Genomic DNA, 24,034 nt, shown 5'->3' with positions numbered 1-24,034 from the left:
ATTTTTAAATATATTTAATTTTATTTACAACTAATTGTTTTCATTGTTTCATAAGGCTTTTTCAGCTTTCTGTTTTTCCTCTCTTGGAGAAGTTTACTTTCCTCTTACTCAGTTTCCCCCAAACAGTTCTGTGTGAAAAATGGGAATAAAATTGATTTTGAATGTGCTTTAGTTCTTACTCAAGGAGAATATTGGTAGAAGACCATAAGAGGTATTAAAAGTAAGGCAGTTGGAGTAGAAGAAATGAAGACTAAGAAGAGACTAGGGTCTTACTAATACATAATAGTAACACTGATATAAGGAAAAAGCTGGGTTAAATGAATAATTGCAGCTTTTAGAGTGCTGCTTACTGTTCCTAAATTAGTGAACTCCTAGTCAGAGAAATACTGTTTTAAACTATCTTTTTAGATAAGTGACTTTTAAATAGTTTAATGTCCTTATGTCTTCTAGGCTTTTGCACTCTGATCGAGATCCTATTCCAGATGTTCCTGCTGTGTATTTTGTAATGCCAACTGAAGAAAATATTGACAGAATATGCCAGGTAATGTGAGTTGAGTTCTTATTTTCCTGACTCTGGAATGTGCAAACAGGTTAAAGAAAAATCTTAGATATCTACTGTGAAAAATCAGAAATTCCCTTACTCAATTTTCCACTTTGGTTTTTGAGACTGTCTTTGAATTTTAAATACTAGACTGACAGATTAACAATTCTTGGCTGAAGAAGCATTGTATGGATTAAGATTGAGTCTAGCTTTAAAAACAAAAAAACAGAAAATCTAACTATATACCTTTAAAAATAGGGTTTTATTTTTCTAAGATAATAGGAAGCTTGAAAGTAGGATGTCCAAGCTAGTATAGCTCTATGAGGTAATCAGAGACTCAGGCTCCTTCTTTCTTTCTGGTCTGTCACCTTTAGTTTGTTGCTTTTCATTGTCTCGCTTGTTACTTCAAGGATGCAAGGTGGTAGCTGCAGCTATAGACATCACATCTTTGCTCAAGGCAAGAGGAAGGGGGAAATGGTTATCCCAGCCCTGACTATTCATTTTGATCAGGAAAGCTAAGCTTTCCCAGAAACTCCCAGGAGGCTTCCATTTATGCCTCACCTGGGTAGAATTAGCTTCAATGGAGACTGCGAAAGTTAATATTTAGATGAGCATATTGCCACCCCAAAACAAAATCTGGATTCTTTCAGCAAGGAAAAGGGGAAAAATGGTTATTGGATAGGTAGCCAGCAGTGTCTGCCACAAATCACAAGCATCTGTTATTTACTGTTGAATGAAGTTAACTAATACAAATTAATGAAGATCATATATTTTGTGTCCTGTGTAGCTAATGATGCCTGGCTTTCTCTGCATAAACCCAAATATTCCATTTTTAAAAGAGATACAATTTATCGATCCCTTCCTCTTTCCTCTTTTTACAACAGCTTTATTGAAATATAATTCACACACCATAAAATTCATCCATTTAAAGTATACAGTTCAATGGTTTTCAGTATATTCACAGAGTTGTGCAAATATCACTATAACCAGTCTTAGAACATTTGCATCTCCTCAACTATTAAATCCTCTATCCCAAGGTATTTTCTGTTTCCATATATTTGCCTATTCTGGATATTACATGTGAATGGAATCATACGCATGGTCTGTTGTATCCAGCTTCTTTCCTGTATTGTAATGTTTTCAAGGTTCATCAGTTTCAGTACTTCATTTCTTTTTATTACTGAATAGTATTCTACTGTAGGACTATACCAAATTTTGTTTATCCATTCATTGATAGGTATTTGGGTCCCTTCCACCTTTTGGCTGTTAGAAACATTTGCATATAAGTTTCTGTATAGACATGTATAGCCATCCTAGTGGATATAAAGTGATTTTTAATTGTGGTTTTGATTTGCATTTCCCTGATAACTAATTAAGTGTCATTTAATGTGTTTTAGCCATTTGTATATCTTTGGAGAAATGTCTATTTCAGATCCCTTGTCCAATTTTTAATTGGATTGTCTTTTTTTTGTTGCATTGTTAGAGTGCTTTGCATGTTTTGGATACTGGACTCTTATCCAGTATATTATTTGCAAATATTTTCTCCCATGTTGTGGTATTTTTCACTCTCTTAATGGCACCCTTTGGAGTGCAAACTTTTTTAATTTTGGTTTTAAACTTGTTTATTTTTTTCTTTAGTTGTACTAAATATGACATTTTTGGTGAAATATTTAAGAAACTACTGCCAAATCTTTTTTTCTTCAAGGATTTTTATATATGGTATGAGGTAAGGTGTATAACAGTGGATACATTAGTTTATTTCTGGATTCTCAGTTCTATTACATTGACCTCTGTCCTCATGCCAGTACCAAACTGTCTTGATTACTCTTGATCTGTAACAAGTTTTGAAAGTGGGAAGTTGAGTTCTTCAACTTTCAATTTTGTTTTCAACATTGTTTTGGTTTTGGGGGGACCCATGAATTTCCATATTAATTTTAGGATTAGCTTGTCAATTTCTATAAAGAAGCAATGTGGAGTTCTGATAGGGATTGCATTGAATCTGTAGCTCTATTTTGAAAGTATTGCCATCTTAATACTAAATTTTCTCATGTGTGAACATGCAATGTCTCTCCATTCATTTTGATCTTTAATTTCTGTCAGTAATGTTCTATCATGTGCAGAATACGTTTTGTACTTCTTTTGCTAAATTCTTTATATTTCTTAATACTATTGTGAATGGAATTGTTTTCTTAATTTCATTTTTAGGATTGCTCATTGAAGACATGTAGATACCCAGTTGACTTATTGAGCTTGTATCCTGCAACCTTGCTCAGCTTCTGTGTCCTTTTGAAATGTCTCCATCATTCTTTGACCACTTCCTCAATTTTCTGGCACGATAAAATGTTCCAGTTTCATCTTGTACTTTCTCTCTCCCAGCCCAAGTTTCACCCATGTGCCTAAAAAGCCCTGGTTGCTTTTGGTAGAGAATAGTATTGGAAATTATTATGTGAGCATTGGTACTAGAATATCACAGTTCTTAGGCTCTCTCAATGGACAGAGCTAAGAAATATGTGTATGTACATATATACACACTTTTGTATCTATTTAATTCTATAATTCTTCTTACTAATCTCTCTAGATAGATAAATAACCTCCAAAACTGTTTCAATTCAGAGGTACAGGATTCATTCTGTCTTTTCCTCTTTCCCTTACTAGTTTGTATCTTCTTTTTCCAACAGTGAGAAACATGTCTTTGAATATCCTCAACATATTTACTCATTTTCCCAGTCCTCTCAACTCTGAGTCCTTTAATGAATCTCCTAGCCTTTGTGGAACCACTGCCCTGCTCAGCCGCCTTCCTCAAACAGGCTCCAGCTCCTCAGTTTTTCACATTTTAATATCTGTGAAATGAGATGCATCTTAAAATTGATGGGGTGTTACAGAATTTATTGGTAGCATTAACTCAGTGTTACATAAAACAATGATACCTGTTAAAATCGACAATATCTTAGGTTTGAAAAAATATGGTTATTTAGAGGTCATTTGCCTGGAGCTTAAGAAGATAAGTAAATTTTATTTAAGAACTTGTATAACTTTAAATTATACTGCTTTTGGCCGAATGAGAAGAGATGTTTGTAGAAACAGTCACTGGAATTATGTCTACATGGTAACAGAAGTATTCGTTGTATCATTACATGGTCAGAACACTAAAAGGTAGTTGTCATCTGCTAAATATAAGCATTCACTATATGACAGCCATCTCTTGGTTTTTCTAAGAAAAATGCAAACAGGCTATTTCAAAAGTTTATAAAATACTGTAATTAATAGGACTTTATTGATAATATAACTAAAATATAACATTGAAATATACATTAGTCATACCTAATGTATATTGTACAAATACACATTTGTAACATCTTTATAACTTTGTTCTCTTGGAATACTTTTTTGATTGTTATTTTTATATAACCAATCTTTTAAATGTATATATTATCCTTCAAAACCTTGCTCTTATAGTACCTGAAAGATTTTTATTCATGATCATTCTTTATACTATCCTGTAAGAATGAAGTATTCATTGCATTTATAGGATCTTCGGAATCAACTCTATGAATCATATTATTTAAATTTTATTTCTGCTATTTCAAGAAGTAAATTGGAAGACATTGCAAATGCAGCATTAGCAGCTAATGCAGTACCACAAGTAGCCAAGGTAAGAGAGCTAATAATATTTTGTTAATATGAAACTTAGTGATATTTTGAAATCTGTTCATTAATACAGGCATCTCATTTACAAGGGACCAGAACAACCTAAGAAATAATTATATTCAGTACTTTTAGAAAGAGTTCTGGTAATATACATTATCTTTATCTTGACCTAGGTGAAATACACTAAACTAAAGGAACCTGTTGAATTATTTTGAAAGACAAAAGTAAATCGCTGAGTCGGTTTTTATTTTAGGCCAGGATTAATATAATCTTTTCAACTCAATTTAGAAATAGTGGGGCAGTTTTGTTGTCATAAATTATATTCAAATATATTGACATTGTTTTATCTGTAATCACTGGATTCACCATACTCTATCTAGAACTTTTCTTACTTAGGAGAGAGAACCCAAAGAAGCTATGTTGCATATATAAGAAAGATGAAATTCACAATAGGACAGCAATTCCACATCGTAGTGATGGGTTCAGCTTAGTTATAAATAAATCTGTAAAATATATTCTTGGTTTTAGCCCTTTGTGCCCTGTGCTTCTTGAATTTAGATAAGACATAAATGGTATGCTAGGGAGTGGTCAGAGCAAATAAAAGACTAAACCATGCATTTTCAGTTTTTCTCACTGACAGATTTAGAGAGTGGTCATTCATAGATTTAGACAGTTCGCTACTATTTTTGATTACCCATATTTTGCTGTATATAATGCACATGTCTTTGCCTAAATTTTTGAGGGGAGAAAATAACGATGTGCATCATACATGAGTAGTACTAATTCTATATCTATATAAATATTTTTAATTCTTTTTATGCTTATGCATTGAAAGTGTAACTCTAGAAAGCAATAGTAATATCCGTATGTTCAAAAATAAATGTTAAAATTCCTTTATAATACAAAAAAAACAAGTATCTAAATATAAATAAATACTTGAATTAAAAGTTTGGGCCAAAAACATGGGTGCACATTGTACACAATGAAATATGGTAGTTTGTGAAGTTTATGTCTTAATGTTCTTGCTCTTACAAAATCTGTTAATTCTACATAAAATAATAGTAATGGTTTTCAATTTGTTTAACTGAATTTAACATGTTTCAAGTAGTTTTCTTAGTTTTATTTTTTTTATTTGTCCCCTAATTTGTCCTTAGAACTGGTATAATTTTTTCCCCACTTGTAAATGTTCGTGGTAGAAAAAGTTACTAAGACTTTCTTAGGAAAGTGTGGTTCAACTGACTACAAAAATTTTAATTGTGCTTTTTTCACAAAATTGATAACCATTCCCATCCCGACTATAATTTTAAAAAAACTTGTCTCCATAAATTTGTTTTCTGAAATTGTTACTCTCCTTGTCAACAATTTATTACTCAAAGGCTTATTTTTATTTTTTTTATATTAACTCTTCATTCTTGCTTGCCCAGTTAGGCAACCTATTACATAGAATGATTTTTAGCTATTGAGTACAGTTATAGTTTTTTTCCATTTTTGCCATTGGTAGATTAAATCAAACTAAATATGCTTTAAATATTATAAAATTGATTTGTAAACCTTTTCTTTTGTTTCTAGGTTTTTGATCAATATCTCAATTTTATTACTTTGGAAGATGATATGTTTGTGTTATGTAATCAAAATAAGGAGCTTGTTTCATATCGTGGTATGTAAAAGCAGGTGTACTATTAAAAAATGAACATGTTTAGTGCACTCTAAAACCAGCTTTCTTTACAGCAGTAAAGCTGAATAAGATTTTTAAAAGCACACAAAGAACACATGTCTCAGGCTGAATTCTGTCACATATAAACAACATTTATTTAATAAACCTGTTTTGTAAGCTCAGTGAAGTACGTTTTTTGACCTTTTAGGTACCGCACAGGAACTTCTATCTCATGGCAAGTAAGACAGTATTTTAATAGTAAGATTCAGTTAAATCTTGTAGTACTTTGACCCTTGGACAAGAACAAGTTATTTTGCTTCTTTGTGCTTCAGTTCCTTATCTGTAAAATGAGAATAATAATACTAGCAACTTCATAGAGTTTTTGTGGGCATTAAATGCATTAGTGTGTGTAAAATGCCTGGAAAAGTTTCTGCACATGGTAAACACTCAGAAAAAGTTGGCTAATATTGGTATTTGTCAAGATCAGACAAAAACAACAGTCAGCAGCTTCTGTAGTATTATTATAGAATGAAGTATAAGTGCCATTCTCAAATATAGGTTGCTAGACTCCACAGTAGTGGTATTGAGTATTGGTGTTGAATCAAATAATACCTAATCACCTCTGAAGTTTGTATTCCAGTTTGGGTAAACTGACCATTCCTGGATATAGACTAAAATTAACAGATGTTCATTCTCTCTCTCTCTCCCTCTCTCTATCTTTCTCTCTCTCTACACTACACTACACTATATTGTCTATGTTGTTTTGTTGTTGTTTTGTAAGAACACTTAACATGAGATACGCTCTCAACATTTTAAAGTGTACAGTAGAGTATTGTTGACTCATAGGTACAATATTGTATAACAGATTTCTATAACTTAATTCATCTTGTTTAACTGAAATTTTATGTCCATTGATTAGGTATGTCAACTATTTTAAAGAAAATTGCAGGCTATAGAAGATGTGATTAGCCAATTCAGTGAAATCATCATTAATTTGCTACTTAAGAGCTGAGATGTTTGATGATGACTAGAATTTCCATGGTTCTTAAGTAAGGAGTATGTCCCCACTTAAGGGAACACTTGTAAATGTCTAAGTGCCAATTATCACAATTGTCAGGGCAGCTACTAGCATTTAGGGAGCAGAGACTAAGGATCCTAGATGTTCTACAGTGTGTAAACCATGCTCACACAGAAGATTGATCTGCCTGAAATGCCATTGGTATCCTATTATGGAACACTGGACTGAATGATAAGCTACTTGAAGGAAGAGAACGTGAATCTTTTATTTCACTGAGCTCCTGGCTGTGCCTTCTTGTAGAAATTAAACAACATCCATAAAAGGGTGTGTTGGCTGAATTGCCCATGTAAGAAATTTTTGATGGTAGTTGCTACTTACAGAAGTCTATTTACAATTAATTTTTAAATTAATTATCTAATTTAATTATTAAATTTAAAAGGATAAATTTAAGATATTTAAATATAATCACATCTTTAATTGCCCAGAATCAATTAGTGTAGTAGTTACAGTAATAATTATAGATTGCTGTATGAGCACTTTATAATGTAAACTCATTTACTACTTAGAATAACTTTGTGAAATAGATATTATTATTGTTATTGTTATTATTTCCATTTTCCAAATGAAGAAAGTGAGTCTCAGATACTAAGTAACTTAATAAGGAAATGGCAGAATCAGATTTCTAAACGCAGGCACTTATTCCACAGACATCACTGTTACGTGTTATGTAATTATGCACCAAATCTTCTCCAACAGTGCAAGTGTTTTTGCTGATCTTAAACAGGTTATTCCAAACATAAATCCAGTATACTAATGCCATGGATTTGATGATCTATATTTTATGAATTGGGAATTTATTCAGTAAAGGAGGAAGATTTATTATCTCAGAGAGACTCAGGCTGCTTATCTTAGACGAGCCTGTTTGTTATTACAAGTAAGTTGATGTTACTGACAGACAGGTTTTTGACTATTCAGGTCAGTTCTCAGAATATGGGATGAGAGTACAGGCCCAAGGGTCTAGAAGCTTCCATATAGATTTTACCTGTACCAGTGATTAACAGAATAAGCTGAGTGTTTTCCTGGATTGGTGTCCACTGAAGGTACAGAATTCATAATGTATCCTTACGCCATTTCTGTCATCAGATGTAGGCAGATGGCAGTCTGCACCACCAAGTAACAGCTCAGTTTTTCATCCAGATGCTGTATTGCCTGGCTGAACCTTTTTATGTTCTGTCTGCATGGACACAGTAGTTCTTGACGTATTTTGATATATCCAGTTGGATACTGCTTTCCTCTCATGCTAATTACAAGTCATATTGAATAATATTTTTTCACATTCAGGATGTTGGGAAATGAAAAATATTATATAGATAATATCTTAGTGTAATTTTTTAACAAATAGTTAATTACTGAGCGTCTCCTTGTCAGACACTGGGCCTACGTATTGTGAGACAGGAAAACGAATAAGGCAAAGCCTTTAACTTTCAGGGACAGTCTTCACAGCAATGTCTCTGAAAATGTTGCTCCAGGAATCACCTGAGGTGCTTGTCACAATTGCATATTTCTTGAATATCCATAGAGAATATTCCTAGGGGAAAGGGCCAAGAATTTCTACTTTTTAGTAGCTTCCATGGAAATTTCTTTCATATTCCTAGAGTGATTCTTATACCTAGTAAAGTTTGGGAAATACTTATGTAAAGTCTAGTAGATCAGGAAAAAAAAATTCATGTAACTCATAATAAAAGAAAATAAGTGCTGTGTGGTCTTGCCATAATTGATTTGCATTGTCCTTTTCATGCAGTAAAGATCAACAGATTCTCTCTAGGCTATCTAGTATTCATGAATCAAATTATGAAATACAATATTTTTCTATTTGGCAAAAATTTTATGTTTTATGTGGTAGCTTTTTTTCTTATTACCATAATATTGATACTACTCATTTGCTACTGATACTGAGGTGGTATTTTTTTGAGGTAGTATAATTTTTAATGAATATAAGGCATAAATTTTACTCACTTTTTTCTCCTTTATCTGTGTCATTTTAGCTATTAACAGGCCAGATATCACAGACACAGAAATGGAAACTGTTATGGATACTATTGTTGACAGCCTCTTCTGCTTTTTTGTTACGCTGGGTAAGTTTTCAAGTCTTTCTGGTTATCTCTTAAAAGTAAATTATTTAACAACTCATTTAAATCTGTTACACTATAATATCCTGTTTTTGTTTTTTAGATATACTGCACACATGCACTTATTTAGAATGTATGTAGAAAATAACCTGAACGAATCCATGTCTAATTCTTGGGATTATTCTGGTGTGTTGGAATCAAGAGGATTAACATTATGCATGGCTAAAATTTGAATTTTTAATGACATGCATGAATAACTTGCCATCAGAACAAAATAAAGTTTAATAATTTACTAATAGTCCACATTGTTACTTCTGCAGTTGACTGAGCATGCTTTGTATAGAATCTAAAATGCAATGATTTCAACACAGATACTGTAATACAATATTCTAAATTTGTTTTATGAACTTTTTAGTGCAGTTGCTTTTTTAAATTTTAGGATCTTTACCTTTGATAAAATGTGGAGTAATAAGAAATTAAGAGGTCTAATGAGTTGATTTGATAATGAATTGAATCCAGTTTTGGGGAGCATTTTAAATTAGGTGAAGAACGCGTTTTCTATTATCTTTTAAATTAGCATTTCAAAAAGAGACTATAATCCTTTATTGTTTTGTTTTGTTTTGTTTTAAAGATTTTATTTATTTATTTTTTAGAGAGGGAAGGGAGGGGAAGAGAGAGAGAAACATCAATGTGCAGTTGCTGGGGGCCGTGGCCTGGAACCCAGGCATGTGCCCTGACTGGGAATCGAACCTGCGACACTTTGGTTCATAGCCCACACTCAATCCACTGAGCTACGCCAGCCAGGGCTTATCCTTTATTGTTAATTTGTCAAAAATAACAGTAAGAAACTATTAAATGAGCTAAAGTCTCTTCATTCTTTTCCTTTAAGTCAAATTAAATTGAATCCTATGAGTAGAGAGTCAACTTACCCTTTGAAACGTACCCATCAAAATGCTGGCTTAGTGAATCCATTAAAAAAAAAAAAAACAGTCACAGTGATTGGCCAACATTAAAGAAAAATACTCTTTCTGCCCTGGCCAGTGTGGCTCAGTTGGAGTGTCATTCTATAAACCAAAGGGTCACAGTGAGGTTCCTGGTCAGGGTAGGTGCCTAGATTGTGGGTTCAGTCCCCCTTCACAGTGGGGTGTGCAGAGCAACTGTTCGATCAGTGTTTCTCACATCGGTGTTGCTTTCTCTTCCTTCCCCTCTCTCTAAAAATCAATAAGTATGTCCTCCAGGGGTATTAAAAAAATTGGAAAAGGAAAAAAAAAAAATAGAAATAGTCTTTTCGACTCCCTAATGTTTTCTTTTTTAATGAGAAGTTCCACTTTTGAAATTTTGCTTTTACTCTTGAGATTATAAATGCTTTTATGTTTGAAACCTAAAATTGTATATACATCTATTGTATGTTACTTTTTGATGCTGATACATTTTGTGAAATGTAAGATACATTGTAATTATTGAGCATGGAAATCATTGTTAACATCTATTGTTAAAATAGGTGCTGTTCCTATAATCAGATGTTCAAGAGGAACAGCAGCAGAAATGGTAGCAGTGGTGAGTTAATGCAAATATTCATTGGGGATAAACAATATTGTATCAGCTGTTCTGTATCTCCATCAGTACCTCAAATATTTTTGTTAATTTTAAGTAACAAAAATTGTTATAGGTTACATATTAAGTACCAAAGGCAAATATTTTTATTTTATAACTTCAGGATTCCTCCAAATACAAAAAGTAATCATTGTGTACTTCTGTATAATGGAGTAAAATGATTGACTCCTTTTTTTTCTTACTTAACTATGTAATTCTCATTCAGCCTTATATCTCCAAATAGTATTTTATACAAGTTTGATTCCCCAAATCATTTAATATTTAACTTTATTTAGCAAATATTTATTAACAGTCATAACCATTTTTAAAATGGTGAGGTGTATTTTGCTACCCCACTATACTGGAGTAAAATATTTAGTATACATTGAGCATTCAAAAATTCACTTTAAAGGTTAAAAAGTAGATAAGGGATTAGAGAAATTACAGAATTACCGAAAAAGAAAGAGGGTAAATAGTATCGAAAGGTGGAGGAAAGTACATTAACATTTGTGAGTTTTGTTAGCCCAAGTGAATCATTGATTGGTGGAGGGCTGCTTTCTTTCACCTGTTGCATTTCCATTGGAGCCTTTTGCAGCCACCACTGTACAGTCACCTTCCTTGGTACAGCAGAGTCATGCTCGGCCTGAGAAGGTGGGTCATGACTGCAAAGCGTTTCTTGTATATGAAATATAAATAGTCAAGGAAAAGTGACTGTTAATTAAATCAGGCCTGAGTCATGGTAGAAGCAGCATTAGTCTTTTAAAGTCCAAGTTGTGATGGTATTGAATAGTGAAGAAGCTAAAATATTTAGATTTTAGAATTGCTATTTTATTAAAAAGAAAAATCCAAAGTTTCTGCCCTTCGCTGGCATGGCTCAGTTGGTTGGAACGTCGCCCATAAACCAAAAGGTTGCCAGTTCAATCCCTGGTCAGGGCACACGCCTGGGTTGTGGGTTCAATCCCTGGTAGAGATGTACAAATTGATATTTCTCTTTTTCTCCCTTCCTCACTCTCTAAAAGCTGTGAAAAAAATGTCCTTGGGTGAGGATAAAAAAAAATCCAAGTTTCTTTTTTTTTCTTTAATATATTTTATTGATTGTGCTATTACAGTTGTCCCATTTCCCCCCTTCACTCCCCTCCACCTTGCACACCCTGTCCCACCCACATTCCCCACCTTTAGTTCATGTCCATGTGTCATACTTATAACTTCTTTAGCTTCTACCTTTCCCATACTATTATTGCCTTCCCCCTGTCTATTTTCTACCTACTATCTATGCTACTTAATCTCTGTACCTTTTCCCCCTCTCTCCTCCTCCCACTCCCTGGTTGATAACCCTCCATGTGATCTCCATTTCTGGGGTCCTGTTCCTGTTCTAGTTGATTGCTTAGTTTGTTTTTGTTTTAGGTGTGGTTGTTAATAATTGTGAGTTTGCTGTCATTTTACTATACATGTTTTTTATCTTCTTTTTCTTAGATAAGTCCCTTTAACATTTCATAATATAAGGGCTTGGTGATGATGAACTCCATTAACTTGACCTTATCTGAGAAGCACTTTGTCTGCCCTTCCATTCTAAATGAAAGCTTTGCTGGATAGAGTAATCTGGGATATAGGTCCTTGCCTTTTATGACTTGGAATACTTCTTTCCAGCCCTTCTTGCCTGTAAGGTCTCTTTTGAGAAATCAGCTGACAATCTGATGGGAACGCCTTTGTAGGTTACTGTCCCCTTATCTCTTGCTGCTTCTAGGATTCTCTCCTTCATTTTTACCTTGGCTAATGTAATTATGATGTGCCTTGGTGTGTTCCTCCTTGGGTCCAACTTCTTTGGGACTCTCTGAGTTTCCTGGACTTCCTGGAAGTCCATTTTCTTTGCCAGATTGGGGAAGTTCTCCTTGATTATTTGTTAAAAAAAACTTTTCCACTTGTTGCTCTTCATCTTCCCCTTCTGGTACCTCTATAATAATGGATGTTGGAATGTTTAAAGATGTCCTGGAGGTTCCTAAGGTTCTCCTCATTTTTTTTTAATTATTTCTCCATTCTTTTCTGTTTGGTTATTTCTTCCTTCTGGTCCACACTATTGTTTTGAGTCCCAGTTTCCTTCCTGTCATTGTGGGTTCCCTGTGCATTTTCCTTCATTTCTCTTAGCATAGCCTTTATTTGTTCATCTAATTTGCAACCAAATTTGACCAATTCTGTGAGCATCCTGATCACCAGTGCTTTGAACTGTGCATCTGATAGGTTGGCTATCTCTTGGTCACTTAGAAGTATTGGCTCTGGGGCTTTGATTTTTACTTCCATTTGAGCCACTTTTTCTGGTTGCGCCTGTTACGCACCCTCACTAGGGGTGGAGCCTTAGGTGTTTACCAGGGCGGGGCAACCCTGTCGCTGTGTTGCAACATTGTATGTGGGGGCGGGGTCCAAGAGGAAACAATGATGCTTCCTCCTCTCTGTCGGATTTCCGTCTCTTCCGCTGCTTCCTCCAAGCTACCTGTGCCTTTCTGGTGCTGATTCCCGGGTAGGTGGGTTTCTGTACATTCTAGGACCCAATGGGTCTCTCCAACACACTCTCCTGTGAGGCTGAGAGTCTTTCCCTGCCAGCCGCCTCTGTGCCCAGGGTCCACCCACTGGGGTCTTGTGCCCGGGATGCCTTATGCGTCCAGTGCCACTGCTTTTTGTGCCACAACCCCTCTCTACCCAGCTGCATGACTCCACCCCCTCCTACCGGTCTGGATGAACATGTCTATTTTAACTCCTTGGTTGTCAGACTTCCATACAGTTCAATTTTCTGTCAGATCTGGTTGTTATCTTGTTTCTAAATTGTTGCTGACCTTACTTTGGGTGTGTGAAGAGGCACAGTGTGTCTACCTATGCCCACATCTTGGCTGGAAGCCCTCCCAAGTTTCTTAGGCATCACACTAAGAATATACTATATATTACTCTATATAGAGTTCTGTGAAACTGTTCTTTAAGAGTTAATGTAAATTTTGCTTTTTTCAGAAACTAGACAAGAAACTTCGGGAAAATCTAAGAGATGCAAGAAATAGTCTTTTCACAGGTGACACACTTGGAGCTGGCCAATTCAGGTACTATGTTAGATAATATACTTACAGAACTTGAAAATGAAACGTTAGTAGACCTTTGGGGGTTTTCTTAATCTGATAGAATACTCTTATACTTGTAGTTGAAGTTGTTTCTTTTTAAAAATGAGGTAACTAGGATCAGGGTTTTGACTCATTATTTTTGAAATAACAGGTAGAATATTTAATTTACTTTCTTTTGTTAGAAATTTTTGTTTTGTAATTTTAGCATCTATTGGAGAAATTTTTCTGTTTATATGGCTTTGATAGTCAGAAGCAGTTTTCTTTAAATTATCACTTAGTTTCTTGTTAATGAAAAAAAGTAAGTGAAATACTTGTGATGCTTACATCTGTTTCTCCCTGTTCCATTTCTATTTTTAATATTGAAGTAGTGATAGCTTAGATTTGTAAAGCATTTTTGTCCTTGTTACTGTCTCTCACATGAGTGGATAATGTCAAAGTTACTGACTGCTCAATTATTCTTGAATAGAAATACTTTTAAAAATTACATTAACATTTGATTATTAAAAATAACAGAAAAATTGGGGTGGAGAAATAAATCCACACAAATGGCTGAGAATTATTTCAAAAGAAGAGACAGTGTTTTGAAAAATTAATTCTTACCCTCAGCTTTATGTGAATTAATAAATAAAGCCTGCCCTGGCTGGCCCGCTCAGTTGGTTGGAGCATCATCCCGTACTTCAAAAAGCATGGGTTTGATTCCCTATCAGGACACATACATAGGTTCTGGGTTTGATTCCTAGTCAGGGTGCAGCTGGTCACTGTTTCTCTCTCACATCCATGTTTCTCTCTCTCTGTCTCTCACATATCCTCAGGTATGAATAAGTAAATTTAAAATGTGAATAAATTAATACTCAGAATATAACTGCCCTTTAGAAATAATAATCTAATGGTAACCTTTCATAGACACAGTTCACTTTGATGGTTCCTACAGTGTTATGTACTATTCTTATAACTTGGAATTAGCACTAACATTGTTTAACTGTCTCAGCTCCTGTATTAATGTAAATTTTATTTATGTTTTGTGATTTCACTGCTGGTCATAAACATTCTTCACAGTGTTTCTCACTAAGTGGAGTAAAAACATCAAATTCTCCCTTGATTATTCTAACAAAAGCGATCACTGTGCTGTTACACCTTACCTAATAGTTCCTTTTTTTTATATTGCTAATATAAGGGCACTATTTTATTTGGATACTTTTCTAAAATTAAATTATAATATAGCTTAGTTGTCTTGATTTTAATTTGTTGGGTACATTTCTAAATTATCTTAATTAAGGGTCAGCAACCTTGATGGACTATTGTTAAATAAATGTGAATCCATTTGTAGGCAAATGATCTTAAGAAGAATTTGGTCATGCCTGGAGAAATATCTGGTTGTTACACCTAAGTAGATGCTACTGGAATCTAGTGGGCTGAGTTATAGGATGCTGCTAAAAGTCATACAGCGTATAGGACAGCCCCCCCATAATGAGAAGTCATCTAGCACCAAATGTCAATAGTGCTAAGTTAAAAAACCCTGCCATAAGCTATCCTTTCTTGCCTGCCTTCTACCTAGCTCTAGAGTACAGTTGTCTTTCACTATACTGCAGTTCAGTTATCATGGCCTCACTGTATCGTGGGCTTAAAAAAACCCGTCATACAGTGAAGCTGGAATAAGTCAACCACGATGCAGCAAGGGATGACTGTATACCTCACTGGTGGGTACCCATATAGAATTTTATATATTGTTCAAATTATGTAGGTTTAAGAGTGTAGAAAGTGTTTAAGAGCAGATGAAGTGTTTATAAGACTGTGGGAAAGGTTAATAAGAGAGTGCGAAAGGTTTATAAAGCCTTGAATTATATATAAATAATAAAATAAATGTAATGCTGCCACGTCATGGATTTTCACTATCACAGGGATCTTTGGAACGTAGCTCCCAAGATAGGGGAGGGATCACTGTAATAAATGATGGTAGGTGGTAAAGGTGCTACTCCTAGTTTTTATTGCTAGTCTTACTATTGGCAGTTGGGAGAATTCATGGTCTTACACCAATTAGAGTATAGGGATTTACTAAATGGTCAGAGATCTTTTGCAGAACAATATGTGTGTGTGTGTGTGTGTGTGTGTGTGTGTGTGTGTGTGTGTGTGTAATACAGTCAAATATCAGTGACTTGAAAATTAATGTGTACTTCTGATATAGGAGTGCCTCTAAAGCAGATCGCTACACCTTTTGAAAACACATGGTAACCAGATGATATCTGCTTCAATTTGTTTTAAGTATAGTCTATTTCACATACAAATTGTAATAATGGGGTGCAACAATATATGAAATGCCTGGTAAGTGAATGATTATATAATTAGGTACACTTATTGCGTGATGTTTGTTTTATATAATTATAATGAGGTAGAGTTTTGTGAGGCTCTTCTCTAGAGCCTGCTATTTTGAATTTGTGTTGACAGAAAAAATGTAATTTGTAGTTAATAAAGCTGTTGAACATTTGTAAATTTATAAGATTCTACTATCTTTATTTTCTCTGAAGCTGACAATGGCTTCCCCTTCCCGCCCCCGCCCCCACCAATGTGAAATATAAATCTGGCTAGAAGTGACTTATTCTTATTTTGTTAACTTGAATAATTATTCGATAAAGGTATTTCTATAGTTTTGTTTTTCCTTTAAAAAGTTCCCTAAGTAAGACTTATAATCCAGCATTATACATAGGCTATAAGTAGTCCACAGCATTCTTTTACTTGGCTGACTGAACTAGAAATATTTTTAAAAAGCAAAGTGTTATGTAATGTTAATGTTAGCATACTTTTTGTTTATATCAAAATAACATATACTGGAAAATATTAGAAAAATTTACATGTATACACTGGTATCAAGATTTATATAATTTTTTTTAATATATTTACAGCTTCCAAAGGCCTTTATTAGTCCTTGTTGACAGAAACATAGATTTGGCAACTCCTTTACACCATACTTGGACTTATCAAGCATTGGTGCACGATGTACTGGTAAGAGGCTAAATATACCACTTTTTACTAAAACGTAATATTTAGTAGTCCCATCATGGCTGCAGAAACACACATGAGAAGGATGGAGTTGAGAAATGTGGACTAAAATGTGGTGGGCATTGGTGTCACTGAACATGAATGCTGACGGATAGTGAGGTTCCAAGCATACGATCTTTAAATTATGAGATGAATCAGTGGTATTTTGGTCATAGTAGGAAAAGGGGGGAAGAAGGAAAATAAATGACTTTTTTTTATACTGAGTATGTAAATATATATGTTCTCCATAGGAAGAAAAGCTGTAATTTTTCCCATTTTTCTAGGACTGAGTTATGCCTTATTTTATGGTAAAAAATAAACAATATTTTTATATAACGCCATGTTTTCTGAAGTAATTTCACATATGCAATTTCTAGCTTTAAAAAACTCTATGTATATATTTATCTGCTAAATATTGTGTACTGCAGGTGAAGTACAGAGATAGATAAAACAGTCCCATTCGTCAAAGGCAGTGGGAAGAAAATACATACACAAGTAATTTCTGCACAAGACACTATGTAACAGGGCCAGAACAGTTTCCATTTGAAAGGAAATTGGGACACAGAAGTTAAAGAATTAGAACTCATATCATTGGCTCTGTCTAGAATATATTGACTGCTATCAGGCCTCTGGGGATTATAGTATATAGTAGTATCATAATTGCAAATATTGCCTGAAATGTCATATATAAATAGTTTATTAGTTTATTTCTTTAAGACCCAGATTTAGCTGTAAATTATTTTTTAAATCAGATTTCAGAACTACTGATGGAAATTGGTAGTTTTGCACAATTCTCTATTTTAGAATCCTACACCATTCCCCATTCTGAGTGTCAGCAAAACAGGAGTCAGCCTTGATTCAGTACAGAGAAGGAAAAATCAAAGAGACCACCTAATTAAATCCCGAGTAATGAAGCATGGAAGCTAGTTTTAGGAGGTCAAGTAAGAGACTGAAGAAGAGGAAATCAGCTCAACCACTTAGAGTGTCTACCTTCTGACAGAACATTCTAAATCCTGTTTTAGCCTTAATAAAACAGGAAAATATCCCATTCTCCCTGGAACTTACATTCTATAGCAGGAGAGACAGGTAATAAGTAAAATAAAGTATATAACATTTCAGAAGGTAGAAGATACTCTAGAGGAAAATTAAATAATGGTGAATAAGATTATAGTTTTAAAATAGGGAAGGCCTCCTGAAAAAGAGACACATTTGAGGAAAGATATAAAGGAGATAAGGTAGTGAATTGTGTGTCCATACAGGAGAACAGCATTCCAGGTAGGAGGATGCCCTGTGTCAAGGCAGTGCTGATGGCCAGAGCGAACTAAGGCAGGAGGTGAAGGTAAATAGGACACAGGAAGCAATATAGCATAGGACAGCAATTTCCAACCTTTGTCATATTATGGCACACATACACTAATTACTGAAATTGTGCAGCACAACAAAAGATATTTTTTGCCAGTCAGATTAAAAAAAAAAGGTATAATTTTGATTCACTCACACCAGACAGCTATTATTATTTTGGCGGTTGTCATTTTTTTTGTATTTGACAATCTAAGGGAGTTATTTATTGAAAAGAAGTCAGTGCCCCTGACTAAATAGTCAGGTGTTGCATGTTTTAAAATTCTTGCAGCACACCCCAGTTGAAAATCACTGCCACAGGACATTATAGGCTATTGGAAGTATATTGACCTTTTTTTTTTCAAGTTTCTTAAACTATCACTTTTTTCCTATTATTTTTATTATTATTATCCTCACCTGAGGACATGTTTATTGATTTTAGAGGGGAAGGGAGACAGGGAGAGAAACTTTGATGTGAGACAGAAACATGAATCAGTTGCCTGTTGTAAGTGCCCCAGCTGGGTACAAACCTACAACCCAGGCATGTGCCCTGACCAGGAATTGAACCCTTGACCTTTTGACTGATGGGATGACACTCCAACCAACTGAGCCACACTGGCCAGGGCAAGGATATTGACTTTTAATTTGAGGGAAATGTGGAGCCACATGGCAGTTTTGAGTGAAGGACTGGCATATGATACACTTTTTAAGAGTGGCACTCTAGCAGCTATGTTGAAAACAGACTCCTTGGGGGCATAGGAAGAGTCAAGGAGACCAATTAGGCTGTTGCAGTTATCTTAGCAAGAGAGGATGGTAGCCTACACCAGAATGGAAATGGTGCAGTTCTTGGTTATCTGTTGAATGTAGACTATAAGATTTGCTGATGAATTGGATATGGCATCTAAAAAACAAAGATATCAGAGATGACTTCAACATTTTGGCCTTTGCAAATGGGCAGGTATTTATTGAAATGGAAAAGAAATGGAAAGAGCTGTTTCGGGCAGGAAAGATTGGATGTTGAGTTTTGGACATGTTAAATCTGAGCTACCTGTTAGGGTATTCAAGTGTAGATATCAAATAGGTAATTAGATACATCAGTCTGGAGTTCAGGAGAAACATCTGGTCTAGAGAAATGAATTTAGGGGTAGTCCATATATAGATGGCATTTAAAGCCAAAAGGTATGATGAGGTCACCAAGGGAATGAGTATAGATGGAAGAGAGAAGAGGTCTAAGAAACTAAACCTGAGTCATTTCAACATTTAGAGGTTGGATATGAGTATGAACTAGCAGGAAGAAGCAACTAATGAGGTATGAGAACTAGATCTGTGTTATTTTCGAAGCTAGTAAATTAAATGTTTCAGAGGAGGAGGCATCAACTTGGACAAATGCAGAGGATTAAGTCACCATTGCATGTGGCAATGTCAGTCCAATTAAGTGACTTTGGTAAGAGCAACTTCTGTAGTGTGTGGGTGAAATACTGAATGGGTTTAAGAAAGATTGGAAGGAGAGGCATAAGAGAATTAATACATATAGACAAACCTTAAAAGAGTTTTGCTGTGTAGGAGTGCTGAGAAAAAGAGGTGATTTTTGGAAGGTAATGTGAGGTCAAAAAAAGACATTTTTAAATAAGAGAAATTTAAATAATAAATTAATTAAATTAAATAAATCAGACCATTGTACTTCCATGGGAATGATCAAAAGAGAAAATTTGATGCCAGAGATAATATCCTGCAGGTCTCTAGGAGGCATTAGAAACAAGGATGACTGTAGACTACGATTTCTCAGCCTTGGCACTATTGACATTTTGGACTTGATAATTCTTTGTTGTGGGGAGCTGTTCTGTGCATTGTAGGATGTTTATCCTGGTATCCACCCTCTAGATGCTGGTAGCACTCCCTCAGTTGTGACAACCAAAATATCTTTACACATGGCCAAATATACCCAGGGGGTATTGGGAGGCAAATTTGCTTCTGATTGAGAACTGCTGTTACAAGCTGATGATGGGAGTTTCAAAGCTGGTGGTGTTTTAGGGAAGAGGACAAGAGTCTGGGAGTAGAAATGAATAAACCTGTGCCAGTCTCAGGTACACTGATATGAGATGTGTGGCGAGTAAAAAAAAAGGGGAAAGAAAGAAAGAAAAGAAAAGAAATGGTTAAAGTCTAAAGGGCCAGCCAGTAGGAGTTCAATGAGAACAAGAAAGTACCATGGAAGTTTCAAGCTGATGTTCAGAGTAGGAGATTTTGCTGATGACTGAGTATGCGTTCCCTAGGATATGACAGAAGTGTTTCAGAAGTCAGGTAAAAATGAGAAGGGGATCTGAAGGTGGGTAGGGAGGCAGTATAAAAAGCCGTTCAGGGATTGATGAGCATGATGAAATTGAGTTGATAGTCTAAATTTAGATTTGGTTGGTGGGGCCTCCTGAATTATTTATTGGGTAGGACAGAGGGGCAAGGTCTTAGAACATACAGTTTTGAGGGTCACCTCTTCATTCCTGCCAGTAGTATGTGGAGGCTATATAGAGCTTTGAGATAACTGCCTCTTTCTAATGACTGAACTTGAAGAGTTCTTGCAGGAAATCAATGCAATGGTGCTTTGCCTACAGGAGATAAGGTGTATGTACAGGTAATTGCAATAAAGAATATGTTCTGAGACCCCATTGGCAGAAGAGAAAATTGGGAAATGTAACTTAGAATAGAGATTTCCCCAAACCAGACAAGGCTGATACGGGTCCTTGAGGTTTTTGCCATCCCAGAGTGAAATGAGAATATTAAGGAGAACTATGAAATGAGTTTTTATGACTGACCTTTATATTAATCTTTTTAGTGCTTTACCTTTTATTCTTATATACTGATTTTTATTTTCTACTCTTTGAAGTTAAAATATCCTTTTAAAAATACAAGATGGTAAATGTAGATAGTAGGGGTTTTTTTGGTTTTGTTCTAAGTTTCTTCACTTCACTTCACAGAATAAAAAGTTGGCCACCTTGTGTCTCCAAAGAATTCATTGCAACAAGTATTTATTAAGTGCCTACTGTGTACCAGACACTGTGCCAGTCACTGGGATACAAGGTGAACAAAGCAGACTCGATCCCTGCTTGCATGTCGGGTAGAATAGTGGATTCCTATGGACATATGGGTTATTGTTGTTTTTATTTTTTGTTATAAATAATAGAGCAGTGCACATTTCTAGTTAACTTTTGGGGGGTAGATTCTCAGATTTGGTATTATCGTCTGAGCTGTCTTTTTTTAGCATTATTATTAGGAAATTTAGGTATTAAGAAAATAGTCTTTTGGGAATAGTTTTAGTAACTATACAACTTATATTGACTTAATCCTGCTCATTAGTGATTTTTCTAGATGTGAAAAAACTCAAGATACCATAAATTATAACACTATTTTTTATTGATTGTTAAAACTTCCACTTTTGAAGCTTCCTCCAAGCTTATAAAATTCTTGATTGTACTCTTTACTTCCACAAGATGGAGTAAAAGTTCTAGATAGGAATGATTAACTAGAAATTGGAGCTTGCTTTTTTATATTAAATATCTTTGCCTACAAATCTGGGACATTGCTAATGTTTATGTATCGGACCTTGGACACAACTATGAGAATTCACACAGCTACCTTATGTGCCAGCTAGTTGGAGAAAAACTTTGCAGTGCCCTTTTATTGGAATATAAAAAGCAAAGTTACTAGTTAGAAAGTGAGGATTCCTTTTATCATATCTTGGTTGCGGGAGGGTTGGATTTGATTGTTCAGGTACAATGAATAGTTATCCTTAGGCAAACAGATGGATGTTATTCCATCTCAGTATCTTGTCCTTTATTTTGCCTTTGTTTTTTCAAATCTTAAGTCCTCTTTTTGTACTTAAGGGCTTTTGTGCTGTTTTCTACTTGAGGGCTTTTGGCCCCCTGCTATATAACTCAAGGGTGGGAAAAGGAAGTGGCTTCTAAATTAACATATGTATGTAACAGTGTAGAAGCACTCATTTTTGTAAAGATGTATGATACCAGTGTAACAGATGCTTTAAGTATAGTTCAAAATTTGATGCTTGGAAAGTTGATGCTGTCTTGATCCTTTAATCTTTATTAACACAAAACCTCTTTGGCACTATTTTGGATGTTTCAAGCATTTGCCTAAAACTCAAAAGTATAAATGTAAACTTTGATTCATTTAATATAAGCACAGATTGTTTATAACTGAAAAAGCTATTCATAGGAAGTTTTTACTGTAGATGTGTAGGTTATATAAAAGCCGAGAAGACAACCTTAATTTTATTACTGCTTTTTATATGGTGTTGTCTTAGCATTTCCATATTCATTTCTATTTCTGAACTTGGGTTAAACTTTTTCCCTGGCCAGTGTGGCTCAGTTGGTTGAAGCTTCAGCACTAAACTGAAAGGTTGCAGGTTAAATTTCCAGTCAGGGCACCTGCCTAGGTTGTGGGTTTGGTCCCAGGTTGGGATGCATGCAAGAGGCAACCAATCAGTGTTTCTCATGTTGATGTTTCTCTCCCCGTCTCTCCCTCCTTTCTCCTCTCTCTAAAATCAATAAGCATGACCTCAGATGAAGATTAAACAAAATTTATTTACCCTAAGGGAAAGAAGAGTATTAATATTTACTGTTTACTAACCTAACTGTAGGTACTGCCAGCTTTTCTCCCTTACATTCTTGTTGCTTACTACATAAGATTTTGAGACTTATTTATCTGTGTTTATGATTAATCATTTTACAAGGATTTTCTTTTTCAATTAAATCATTCTTACAAACTATCTAAATTTGATTTTTATTTCCTTTTTCTTGTCTTCCATACATTTTTGCTTTTCTCTCCTTCTCATCATTAATCAAAGTTTAGTGTTTCTAAATCAGTGCTGTCTAATAGATACAGAAGCAGATGTAATTTTAGATGGTCTGGTAGCCACATTCAAAAGACTAAAAAAAAAAAAACGAGTGAAATTTATTTTAATAATACACATTTTATATAACCCAATATATCAAAAATATTAGCATTTTAACGTATAAGCAACTTAAAACATTATTTTATATTCTCTTTTTATATAAGATCTCTTAAAACTCCTGTGTATATTTTTACTTGTGTCACATCTCAGTTCATACCAGCCACATTGTAGGTACTCAGGTGCCACGTGTGACTAGTAGTAGTAGTAACAGGTACATTTCTAAATCATCAAGGCCCAAATTCTTTACTAGTTTAGAGATTGATACATTGCTTATGAGTTGAGATTATCACATGAAGACTGGTAGGAATGTTGGCATATTGTCCTCAGTGTTTCTGTGGGGAGTTTACAGGTCATGTTTCCTAGAGTGACAAGGAATTCTACTTTAAAATGAGAGAACAAGCCTACCCAAGAGTCCCTGACATTGCAGAATCTGTATGGAATACCTTGGCCTCTGAATGAGAATAGGTTAGGTTGCGCTGCTTAATCTAAAACAACCCTCAAACCCCCGTGGGTTAAAATACAAATATTTATTTTTTGTTCACAATATTTCTTGTTCCCAGTCCAATGTAGATGGGCAAGAGGGAGCTCTGCTCATGAATTCAGGGCGATGAGGCACCATCTCAACAGTCCTTTTACAAAAACTGTGGCAAGGGGCAAACATTGGTGGGTTGTACTTTAAATCTTGTTTCATGGCTATGAATAAAATGTTAAGATTTTTATTAGGAAATAGTATATGTAAAAGCACAAAGGCAGAGAAACTGGAATGAACCTCCATGTACATTGTTCAGCTTACCGGACAGACAGTATGCATCTACGCATCTTATCCCAGGCATTAGATGATCTTTTGCATAAACACTTCAGCATATATCTTTTAAAAAAGGAAAATTATATAACTTTATTGCCCTACCCAACAAAATTAACAGTTAACCTAATACTATTTTTGTATTCATTGTTTCTCAATTGTTTCAAAGATGCATCTTTACAGTTAGTTTGTTCAAATGGGGTTCCAAATGATATCCATGCAT

General features: G+C 34.7%; 1 protein-coding gene across 5 annotated transcripts in view; it reads left to right on the top strand.

Moving 5' to 3' along the window:
• SCFD1 (sec1 family domain containing 1) overlaps positions 1–24,034 on the top strand; it is a 110,898-nt gene that overhangs the window by 13,042 nt on the left and 73,822 nt on the right. For 4 of the 5 annotated variants that reach the window (XR_004904010.1, XM_028506407.2, XM_028506409.2 and 1 more), the window contains 7 exons: positions 451–541; positions 4,071–4,193; positions 5,759–5,846; positions 8,907–8,996; positions 10,492–10,547; positions 13,578–13,663; positions 16,579–16,678. Coding sequence is in view for 4 of the 5 variants with exons in the window: in XM_028506407.2 (XP_028362208.1) it covers positions 451–541; positions 4,071–4,193; positions 5,759–5,846; positions 8,907–8,996; positions 10,492–10,547; positions 13,578–13,663; positions 16,579–16,678 (634 nt within the window). In the remaining variant the exon portion in view is untranslated. The remainder of the gene's footprint in view (positions 1–450; positions 542–4,070; positions 4,194–5,758; positions 5,847–8,906; positions 8,997–10,491; positions 10,548–13,577; positions 13,664–16,578; positions 16,679–24,034) is intronic. The other variant, XM_036029544.1, reaches the window with a different exon arrangement.

The sequence above is a fragment of the Phyllostomus discolor genome, chromosome 1 (assembly GCF_004126475.2).
Source record: "Phyllostomus discolor isolate MPI-MPIP mPhyDis1 chromosome 1, mPhyDis1.pri.v3, whole genome shotgun sequence".
Lineage (NCBI taxonomy): Eukaryota > Metazoa > Chordata > Mammalia > Chiroptera > Phyllostomidae > Phyllostomus > Phyllostomus discolor.
This window is presented reverse-complemented; position numbering and strand designations above follow the sequence as displayed.